The sequence below is a fragment of the Misgurnus anguillicaudatus genome, chromosome 24, assembly GCF_027580225.2.
Source record: "Misgurnus anguillicaudatus chromosome 24, ASM2758022v2, whole genome shotgun sequence".
NCBI lineage: Eukaryota > Metazoa > Chordata > Actinopteri > Cypriniformes > Cobitidae > Misgurnus > Misgurnus anguillicaudatus.
The window spans coordinates 31,795,980-31,807,696 of record NC_073360.2 but is presented as its reverse complement, the minus strand read 5'-3'; the positions used below and the strand labels follow the sequence as shown (position 1 = coordinate 31,807,696).

General features: G+C 36.3%; 1 protein-coding gene across 2 annotated transcripts; it reads right to left on the bottom strand.

Moving 5' to 3' along the window:
* Nucleotides 1-569: 569 nt before the first annotated feature.
* Nucleotides 570-11,236, bottom strand: LOC129438441 (major histocompatibility complex class I-related gene protein). Of its 2 annotated transcripts, none has more exons than XM_073863324.1 (5): nucleotides 11,053-11,236; nucleotides 4,391-4,657; nucleotides 3,678-3,968; nucleotides 3,305-3,589; nucleotides 570-1,604 (listed from the first exon to the last, which is right to left on the bottom strand). In XM_073863324.1, the coding sequence occupies exons 1-5, from the start codon at nucleotides 11,126-11,128 to the stop codon at nucleotides 1,396-1,398; spliced, it is 1,128 nt and encodes a 375-aa protein (XP_073719425.1). In that variant the 5' UTR covers nucleotides 11,129-11,236; the 3' UTR covers nucleotides 570-1,395. The 2 variants fall into 2 exon arrangements, with proteins under 2 accessions (XP_073719425.1, XP_073719424.1); XM_073863323.1 differs by lacking the exon at nucleotides 11,053-11,236 and adding an exon at nucleotides 5,133-5,308 and having other exon boundaries at nucleotides 748-1,604.
* Nucleotides 11,237-11,717: the final 481 nt, after the last annotated feature.

The following is an 11,717-nucleotide window of genomic DNA, read 5'->3' as shown; positions in this document are numbered from 1 at the left end:
TTTTAACAATATAGAGTATATAAATTATCCCCACATCTGGGTGTTTTTTTTTTGTTGTGGAGAATCAAAAAAAAATTTCCATTGATTTGCTCTTGTGCATTGTTTGTATCACTTTTACGGTAATGTCATGACAGTAGAAATTATTCAATATCAGGAATTATTAAATACAATTATTTGATTGTGTTTTGCGGTGTGGGATTAAACACTTTCTGACTATTATATTTTATACCAGGTAGGCAATAGAAAGTAAAATCTACCCTGATTGATTTTCATATACTTACACAAAATTCTTAAAAGCCGTCTTCAAGTTAAAGGGGCCATGGCATGAACATCTGACTTTTTCCATGTTTAAGTGCTATGATTGGGTCCCCAGTGCTTCTATCAACCTAGAAAATGTGAAAAAGATCAACCCAGTAACTTAGTTTTGATAAACCATTCTCTACAAGCACATAAAAAAATAGGTCGTTGAAATTTGGATCTCCTTGGGATGTCATAAGGAGCTCTTATTATAATAATACCACCCCTTAATCGGCACTATCCAACCACAGCACTGCCATTTAGTGCAGAGAAAAGCACAATTGAGTTTTAATTGCAACAAACCACCATCATTGTGATCAGTGTTTGAATTTCATCAGCTCATTTGCGTTTTAAAGGACACACCCAAAACGGCACATTTTTGCCCACACCTACAAAGTGCCAATTTTAACATGCTATAATAAATAATTTATATGCTTTTTTGGGCTAAAACTTCACATATGTGCTCTGGGGACACCAAAGATTTATTTGATATCTTAAAAAAGTCTTGTGCCATAGCCCCTTTAAGGTTAGAATATTAGCACACAGAGTTCTTCTTGTCTTTTAGTAATAAAACGTTTTATTATTACAATTGGACGTATTACAATAATACTTTTTTTGCTAAATACAAAATAAATGCACAAAGTTAGCAGGTAATCGGTTACTCTAAATCAAAGGCACACTAAGTCTTCAGCAAACTCAGGAGAAACAGTTTCTGTCAAACTCATTGAGCTTGATCCTCATATAGTCATCAAATCCCAAAATACCCTTACACACTAGTGACCTCTTTCTCTTGATTTTTTGTCTCCATGCATGAGCTCTCCACCATCCTCTTGGTCTGTAAGACATGCTGCCTTATCTAATGGTAACGTGTTCTTTGTTTTTATAGATCAAATGCATTATTCTTTCTAATACATATTTCTTTCTTTCTACTCTACTATACTAAGCTACTACTACAATACTGTATATGTGTCTTAATTTTCTTTTAATTCAGTGGTTATAATACTGGTGAATAAACATCGTAATACAAGTTGCTGGTGTTTTACATATTAAGTTGTCTTGCATTACATAACAATTGGGAATGGTCGATGAGATCTATACTTAATGTCTGAGTTTTTGTAGCTCCAACTGTAGCTTAGTTTTTTCTAATTCTAGTTTTTGTATTTCTAATCTTAGCTTAGTCTCTTCCAGTGTTAATACGTCATATTGTTTCTGAAGTACACGGTACATTATATTGATTGCAGTGGCTAGCTGTGTCTCTGTGTCTGATCCACTTGCCACCGGTGATATTTGAGTCTGGGTCAAATTTTCTAAAAAAAAAAATAGAAACATTAGAAGGTGACAGGAACCATTTCTTTGTCGAATAAGGACATCCCCAAATCTGTGTTTTGTCAGGTTTTGATCAATTCTGGGTACAAAAATAATTCAGTATACAAACACATACACACTGGCGCCATTTGCCAAAAACTGCTTTTGTGAGGAAATAGCTAACAATCAATACATCGACATCCGTTTAAAGGGACACTTCATTGATTTGCATTAAGCTCTGTATCGTTAGAACCCCAGTCATGTATTTGAATGGTCGTTCATCATTCCCTCAGTTTCCCCTGAGACGGGAGAAATACAGATTTTAATGTTGCAATTCCTTCTTTCAATTATGTAAAAATTGTCATTTTGCGTCATTGAAAGAAGGAACTGCTGTATCTTTGTCGAGGGTGTAAGACTACAAACACTCATTCCTAATTTTTTCAAGGTGGGAGCTATGGGTGGGACCCACTCACGCTACAGACGTATTACAGATTAGCCGCCAACTTTATGCTAAGCTAAGCTAAGCTAACAGACGTTGTGGAGCGAGCCAGACTTCATGTTACAATAATAGCGGAAGGTAATCGATATGATATAGAAGAGGGTGATTTTGCAAGCGTGATGCTCTAATCCGCTGTTTGTGGCACCTTTTTGAGCCACAATACAGCAAAGAGCTGAGGCAGATGGAGGAACAGAAGCCAGAGGAGTAGGCTGGAGCCTGGGCTTCGGCTGAGTAGAGAAGCGCAGACTGGCTAGAGCTTGGACGGACTACTAGTGCCTGTGCTCTCGCTGTGTGCTTTCTGTATAACATTTCTGCATCAGATCAGGATATGGACGTTTGTTTGGTGAATGTTCCCGGGCCAGAAGAGGTACTTTGTGCTTGTTTGGGCGTGTTTATTTCACAGACGTGTTTCAGCTTACGAGCACAAGTGCTGAGCCAGCGTGTCTGTGGAGTATATATATTGTGCAGTGGACGTATTTGTGTGCAGGATGCGGCATTTTCTTCTTTGGGAATATACATGTTTGGCCAAGCGGCGTCCTGGATACATATTTTAAAATCCTAAACTAAAAGCGACAGTCAAAGCCTGCAGGGATAAACGGACGTCTGACTATAAAGTGAGTGTTTCTACTTTCTTTGTTTTACTAACGTGGTATTTATGTACACAATAGCATATCTGAGCAGTGTTCCGATAATAATGGGAGTGGCTTGCAGAGCTGTGCATTGTGGTGCTTTGTGGGAGTTGTAGTTTTTCATACAAATGTGCCCTAAGGTTACGTTCTGTCTTTTCTCGGTCAAATAGGCAAAAAATTCTAAATTAATGTTACATTTCAACTACAAATAGGACCCACTTTCAATAAAGATTAATGATTCTACCGGTTAAATGGCCCTTTAACTAATCTTCAACTTGTTTAAGACTAAACAATACTATTGTTAGAAACTGTATATGGCTTTATACCATGGGCCTGTTGAATGCTTTAGTCTGATTGGCTGAGAAATGTTTCATGTTTATTTTTCTGTAAACTGCACCCCTAACTTGTCAAATGTCAAAAAAATAGGCACCATAGCAATGTTTGTGGTACCGTGGTATAAGAGGAATAATTGACTCTGGTCCTTGCAAACCAAAGTCTGTAAATCACGCTGCTTACTTTCTGTTAAATAATTCATATTCTCTAATGATTAAATCAATGATTTCTATCAGCCTACCCCATTTGCTGATTATTGGTTCTTGTAGTGTTTTGTGTGTCACTAAACAATCATAATCTTCTTCGTTTTCATTCTCCATGAGTTCCAGACTCTTCCGCAGCTGGTATGTTACATCATGATTTGGTCTGACTCCTGTGGTTTCAATCTTGTCTTCAGACAGGGGTTCGCGATTTTTCCTAATGATCAATGATATATCTTTGCCGTAGAAGCCAGTGGCCATACAGGTGAGTCTCAAAGTGTTTTTGTCACTCTGAGACCTTGAAAACACACGAACCTCTGGTGGAGCTGAGAACACAGGAATTCATTTATGAATCAGTTCCAGCACTACATTACAAAAGCTGTACATGATAAAATGTTCATTTAAGTTACTCACAGCTTTTTCTGAGCTCCTTATCTCCATATTCTAAGAATTTTTTGAGCCAGTCCACACACTCTTTTTCCAGGTAATATTTGGTGTACTGGTTAACGTAAGGCATATTTTCCCATTTATTCTTGGTTATGACAGCTTCACGAACTGTGGCAACCCACTGTAACGTCTTATCATCAAAGGAAAGGAAGTTCTCACCATCATAGGCGTACTCACTGATGCCTTTAGAAAATGATGTTTCATTCCCTTCTTTCTCAATTTCACACCCATGTCTCCACTGAAGAACATGAAGATGATCTGAAATGAATACAAAGTGTTTGCAAGGTAACAATAACATATGATCAGATGCATGGAGGAAAGGGCGACTGGCATGTGGGCCAGCAAAGATCTTTATACTTATTGTTTTACAATAATACTGCTCTTTCGTGCTACTTCTGTGTTCTGGGCTCGTTTGCCACCCTTGAGTACACCTTGAGACACCTCTCATGCGCACAGCATGCATGCAATGTGCTTAATTGTGATTTGATTGGTTGTTGAGGAACAATGCAAAGAGCTGATTGGCTATGACTCATCACAGCGGAGAGAAGCAGAGTCATTTGAGAGTGTTGGTTTCAGGTTTTGTGACTCTGCCGCATATAATGTGCAAACAATAATAAAAACTTTAACAAAAAACTATAATTAAAGGTATATGCATGCAATACAAAAAAATACTTTCTCACCTGACTCATTGTGTCGTTCCATCAGAACCTTGATATTCTCATTAAACGACTGCTCTTTGCTCTTACGTGATTGGGTGCCTTTCTCCCAGTAATCCGCTGGCAAATTCCCTTTCATCCACTCCTGTTTAGGAATCTTTTTCCGTTCCTTGCTATCGTAGTAATCAATCTGTCTGTCATCCAGTAAACCCATGCCAATAAAATCATAGATGCCTGGAAGATCTATAGCTTTGGATAAACCGGTGTATATGTAGTACAGGGAATGTGTTTCTGTAATGTGAAAAAAAGGGGGGGGGGGGAAATGAAGAAAGAAAGAAATCATAATTCATGAAACCATTTTAATTTACACAAACAGACAGTATTTAATAAACAGTAGGCTATAAAATTATCCTTTGATTTCCCTTTATCAGTATGGCTTATACTTTTTGTTAGATTATTGATTCTTATATAAAGTTTGATCGGTTAAAGCACAGTTAACTTCACAGTAATATATAGCCTAATGTAATATTACAGTAGTCCTGATCAGCATTAGATATGTGGCACGTTGAACCAAGTTTAAATATTCATCTACATTTACCTTTTAAAGGCAAACACATTAGCAAATGTCATATTATGTATGCCAGAAAAATAATGCATTTTAATTACAACTCAATGCCATCGTTTAAATAGTAGATGTTTTCAAGAATGCGCAATGTTTTACTTTCACTTTCATTATCGGACAAAAGCGCATTTAAATGCAGTTTACCCGCTTGAACCGACGGTGAGATCCCAAAATGAAGAAAAATACAAAGCAGAATAAAACACTTTGTTATGACATCCATGATTTAAAAACCGCTTTGTGAACCAACGTGTAAACCAACGTATGTCCCTTTCCAACAAAATTTCCAATAACAGGAAACTGATGGGTGGAAAAATGCGCACTATATTTTAACCAATGACAAAATAACCCGCATCTGGACAGATAAAAAAGACCCTTTAGTATCCAGGCAAGCAATATAAAGCTTAATGTTGACCAGATAAGAATTAACCGGATTTTAATGGATACCAAAGGGGGGAAAAGGGCGTTTATATAGCAGAAATAAACTTTTTTTTTTTTTTTGACGGAATTGTGCATTGTTTAATAAATCGACAGCATGTTTACTAAAATTAGGAAAATTAGGTTGATGCGTCATTGTTGCTGCACCAGCAAATGTTACTACTTATAATTATTGTGTCATATTTTTTTACATTGCATAATTGTCTAAACTTATAAAGATAAAAATTTATGTTTTTTACTAATTAAAATAAGACGTGGATTGTATTGACTCAGACTAACTGCATATGATGTGGATAAAATGCATTTTAATGAATACAAATCAATAATATTTTAAAATGTAACATTAAGTATTACATTAGCTTCCAGACTGCATGATTACTTTACTTAACATGACCTTAATCATTATTATTCGTTATGCGTTTTAAAGCTTTATTCTTTTTGAATAATGTATTCAGCTAATCCCTACTTTTTGGGGGTTGATGGTTTAGTAGGGTTAATTTAAATGGGTCATGAACTAAGAATTTAAATTATAATTAACACGTTGTTTTACTATAAAAAAATACCTTGTTCGTTTTAAAACTCAAGTCTTCCTTGTTATTTCAAAAACAGCTTTTAATTAAATCAAGGTCATAATATGCAATTATTGCTAGTTTTAAAAAGTATGTCTTGAACTAATGCCAAAGACGCAGATGAATATTCACACCTTTCTAAATAATTACAACATGCAATTCCACACATGCACAGACGGGGGCGTTAAAACTGTACATATATGCAACACTGTTACCCAATAATAACAGTGAAAAAAGTGTTCAATGACAGTGAAGAAAACGCCTTTCTACTGCTATTGTGTACAAGAAAAAAGTACAAGATAATAAAATAAGCCAATTCCTAACCCTTTAAAAAATATGTGAATATATATATATATATATATATATATATATATATATATATATATATATATATATATATTTAAATTTCAGTGTGAAAATAATGCATTGACTGATTCTGGTGCTTCTCTGGTATGTGAGGGTTCAGGAGTTTGGGCATTGTGTCACGAAGAAGTCTGAAGACTGCATTGTTCTCCATCAGTCTATGCCCGTGTCTCCTACTTGACTCGATTGTCACGTTCAACTATAGAGCTCCAATCTGATTATATTCCTGTAGTGGAAACAAGAAATCTGTTATTATTATTTACTCACTATTGGTAATAGTGGCCGGTTCTTCTATTTGTGAGCTTTCAGAGTTTAGATGAGGACTGTGAAGGTAATGGTAGGTAGAATTGTGCAGAAAATTACTTGATCCTTTCAGGCCTACTTCACATATGTGCTCTGGGGACACCAAAGATTTATTTGACATCTTAAAAAAGTCTTGTGCCATGGCCCCTTTAAGGTTAGAATATTAGCACACAGAGTTCTTCTTGTCTTTTAGTAATAAAACGTTTTATTATTACAATTGGACGTATTACAATAATACTTTTTTGCTAAATACAAAATAAATGCACAAAGTTAGCAGGTAATCAGTTACTCTAAATCAAATGCACACTAAGTCTTCAGCAAACCCAGGAGAAACAGTTTCTGTCAAACTCATTGAGCTTCATCCTCATACAGTCATCAAATCCCAAAATACCCTTACACACTAGTGACCTCTTTCTCTTGATTTTTTGTCTCCATGCATGAGCTCTCCACCATCCTCTTGGTTTGTAAGACATGCTGCCTTATCTAATGGTAACGTGTTCTTTGTTTTTATAGATCAAATGCATTATTCTTTCTAATACATATTTCTTTCTTTCTACTCTATTATACTAAGCTACTACTACAATACTGTATATGTGTCTTAATTTTCTTTTAATTCAGTGGTTATAATACTGGTGAATAAACATCGTAATACAAGTTGCTGGTGTTTTGCATATTAAGTTGTCTTGTATTACATAACAATCGGCAATGGTCAATGAGATCTAAACTTCATGTCTGAGTTTTTGTAGCTCCAACTGCAGCTTAGTTTTTTCTAATTCTAGTTTTTGTATTTCTAATCTTAGCTTAGTCTCTTCCAGTGTAAATACGTCATATTGTTTCTGAAGTACACGGAACATTATATTGATTGCAGTGGCTAGCTGTGTCTCTGTGTCTGATCCACTTGCCACCGGTGTCATTTGGGTCTGGGTCAAATTTTCTAAAAAAAAAAAAAAAAAAAGAAACATTAGAGGATGACAAGAACCATTTCCCCAAATCTGTGTTTTGTCAGGTTTTGATCAATTCTGGGTACAAAAATAATTCAGTATACAAACACATACACACTGGCGCCAGTTGCCAAAAACTGCTTTTGTGAGGAAATAGCTAACAATCAATACATCGACATCCGTTTAAAGGGACACTTCATCGATTTGCATTAAGCTTTGTATCGTTAGAACCCCAGTCATGTATTTGAATGGTCGTTCATCATTCCCTCAGTGTCCCCTGAGACGGGAGAAATACAGATTTCAATGTTGCACTTCCTTCTTTCAATGATGTAAAAATTGTCATTTTGCGTCATTGAAAGAAGGAACTGCTGTATCTTTGTCGAGGGTGTAAGACTACAAACACTCATTCCTCATTTTTTCAAGGTGGGAGCTATGGGTGGGACCCACTCACGCTACAGACGTATTACAGATTAGCCGCCAACTTTATGCTAAGCTAAGCTAAGCTAACAGAAGTTGTGGAGCGAGCCAGACTTCATGTTACAATAATAGCGGAAGGTAATCGATATGATATAGAAGAGGGTGATTTTGCAAGCGTGATGCTCTAATCCGCTGTTTGTGGCACATTTTTGAGCCACAATACAGCAAAGAGCTGAGGCAGATGGAGGAACAGAAGCCAGAAGAGTAGGCTGGAGCCTGGGCTTCGGCTGAGTAGAGAAGCGCAGACTGGCTCGAGCTTGGACGGACTAGTAGTGCCTGTACTCTCGCTGTGTGCTTTCTGTATAACTTTTCCGCATCAGATCAGGATATGGATGTTTGTTTGGTGAATGTTCCCGGGCCAGAAGAGGTACTTTGTGCTTGTTTTGGCGTGTTTATTTCACAGACGTGTTTCAGCTTACGAGCACAAGTGCTGAGCCAGCGTGTCTGTGGAGTATATATATTGTGCAGTGGACGTATTTGTGTGCAGGATGCGGCATTTTCTTCTTTGGGAATATACATGTTTGGCCAAGCGGCGTCCTGGATACATATTTTAAAATCCTAAACTAAAAGCGACAGTCAAAGCCTGCAGGGATAAACGGACGTCTGACTATAAAGTGAGTGTTTCTACTTTCTTTGTTTTACTAACGTGGTATTTATGTACACAATAGCATATCTGAGCAGTGTTCCGATAATAATGGGAGTGGCTTGCAGAGCTGTGCATTGTGGTGCTTTGTGGGAGTTGTAGTTTTTCATACAAATGTGCCCTAAGGTTACGTTCTGTCTTTTCTCGGTCAAATAGGCAAAAAATTCTAAATTAATGTTACATTTCAACTACAAATAGGACCCACTTTCAATAAAGATTAATGATTCTACCGGTTAAATGGCCCTTTAACTAATCTTCAACATGTTTAAGACTAAACAATACTATTGTTAGAAACTGTATATGGCTTTATACCATGGGCCTGTTGAATGCTTTAGTCTGATTGGCTGAGAAATGTTCTGTAAAAGGCACCCCTAACTTGTCAAATGTCTTAAAAATAGGCACCATAGCAATGTTTGTGGTACCGTGGTATAAGAGGAATAATTGACTCTGGTCCTTGCAAACCAAAGTCTGTAAATCACGCTGCTTACTTTCTGTTAAATAATTCATATTCTCTAATGATTAAATCAATGATTTCTATCAGCTTACCCCATTTGCTGATTATTGGTTCTTGTAGTGTTTTGTGTGTCACTAAACAATCATAATCTTCTTCGTTTTCATTCTCCATGAGTTCCAGACTCTTCCGCAGCTGGTATGTTACATCATGATTTGGTCTGACTCCTGTGGTTTCAATCTTGTCTTCAGACAGGGGTTCGCGATTTTTCCTAATTATCAATGATATATCTTTGCCGTAGAAGCCAGTGGCCATACAGGTGAGCCTGAAAGTGTTTTTGTCACTGTGAGACCTTGAAAACACACGAACCTCTGTTGAAGCTGAGAACACAGGAATTCATTTATGAATCAGTTCCAGCACTACAGTACAAAAGCTGTAGATGATAAAATGTTAATTTAAGTATATTTACTTATAGCTTTTTCGGAGCTTCTTATCACTAAATTCTAAGTATTTGTTGAGCCAGTCCACACACTCCTTTTCCAGGTAACCTTTGACGTACTGGTTTAATATGGGCACATTATCCCATTTCCTCTTTGTTGGGGCAGCAGCATTAACTGGGGCAACCCACTGTGAAGTCATATCATCAAAGGAAAGGAAGTTCTCACCATCATAGGCGTACTCACTGATGCCTTTAGAAAATGTAACTTTATCACCTTCTTTCTCAATTTCACAACCATGTCTCCACTGAAGAACATGAAGATCTGAAATTAAGACAAAGTGTTTGCAAGGTAACAATAACATACGATCAGGGGCATAGTGTGGGGGAAAGGACGACTGGCAACTTCTGTGTTCTGGGCTTATTTGCCACCCTTGAATAGACCTTGAGACACCTCTCATGCGCACAGCATGCAGGCAATGTGCTTAATTTTATTGGTTATCGAGGAACAATGCAAAGAGCTGATTGGCTATGACTCATCGCAGCGGAGATCATTTGAGAGTGTTGATTTCAGGATTTGTGACTCTGCCGCAAATAATGTGCAAACAATAATAAAAACTTCAATAAAAAACTATTCTTAAAGGTATATGCATGCAATAAAAAACAAACTTCCTCACCTGACTCATTGTGTCTCATTCGTTCCATCAGAATGTTGACATTCACATTAAACCACTGCTCTTTGCTCTTACGTGATTGGGTGCCTTTCTCCCAGTAATGCGCTGGCAAATTCTCTTTCATCCACTCCTGTTTAGGAATCTTTTTCTGTTCCTTGCTATCGTAGTAATCAATCTGTCTGTCATCCAGTAAACCCATGGCAATAAAATCATAGATGCCTGGCCGATTTACAGGTTTGGATAAACCGGTGTATATGTAGTATAGGGAATGTGTTTCTGTAATGTAAAGAAAGAAAGAAAGAAAGAAAGAAAGAAAGAAAGAAAGAAAGAAAGACATAATTCATGAAACCTTTTTCATTTACACAAACAGACAGTATTTGATAAACAGTAGGCTATAAAATCATCCTTTCATTTCTCTTTTCCAGTATGGCTTATAGTTTTTGTTTGATTATTGATTCTTATATAAAGTTTTATCAGTTAAAGAAAGTTAAAACACACAGTTCACTTCTCACAGTAATAGGCTTCTGTAATATTAGTCCTGTCCAAAATCAGCATTAGATATTTGGCACGTTGATCAAAGTTTAAATATTCATCTACATTTACCTTTTAAAGGCAAACACATTAGCAGATTTCATATTATGTATGCCAGAAAAAGAATGCATTTTAATTACAACTCAATGCCATCGTTTAAATACTTGATGTTTTCAAGTAAAGCGCAATGTTTTACTTTCACTTTCATTATCGGACAAAAGCGCATTTAAATGCAGTTTACCCGCTTGAACTGACGGTGAAGTCCCAAAATGAAGAAAAATACAAAGCAGAATAAAACACTTTGTTATGACATCCATGATTTAAAAACCTTTAAGCTTTGTGAACCAACGTGTAAACCAACGTATGTCCCTTTCCAACAAAATTTCCAACAACAGGAAACTGATGGGTGGAAAAATGCGCACTATATTTTAACCAATGACAAAATAACCCGCATCTGGACAGATGAAAGACCTTTTAGTATCCAGGCAAGCAATCTAAAATATAAAGCGTAATGTTGACCAGATATATTAACCGGATTTTAATGGATACCAAAGGGGAAAAAAGGCTTTATATAGCCTAAATAAACTGATTTATTGACGGAATTGTGCATTATTTAATAAATCGGCAGCATGTTTACTAAAAGGCAGTGTTTAAAGGGAAAATTAGGTTGATGCGTCATTGTTGCTGCACCAGCAAATGTTACAAATTATAATTATTGTGTTATATTTTTTACATTGCATAATTGTCTAAACTTATAAAGATAAAAATTGTTTTTTTTTACTAATTAAAATAAGACGTGGATTGTACTGACTCAGACTAACTGCATATGATGTGGATAAAATGCATTTTAATGAATACAAATCAATAATATTTTAAAATGTAACATTACATTAGCTTCCAGATTGC

Bases quoted from the DNA above. Each gene is read 5' to 3' on its own strand.
- LOC129438441 (XM_073863324.1), bottom strand. From the start codon at position 11,128: ATGGATGTCATAACAAAGTGTTTTATTCTGCTTTGTATTTTTCTTCAT. The intron at 3,969-4,390 runs GTGAGAAAGTAT...TATTCATTTCAG, and splicing joins GGAACGACACAATGAGTCAG to ATCATCTTCATGTTCTTCAG. The intron at 1,605-3,304 runs GTAGGCTGATAG...TTTTTTTTTTAG, and splicing joins ACCAATAATCAGCAAATGGG to AAAATTTGACCCAGACTCAA.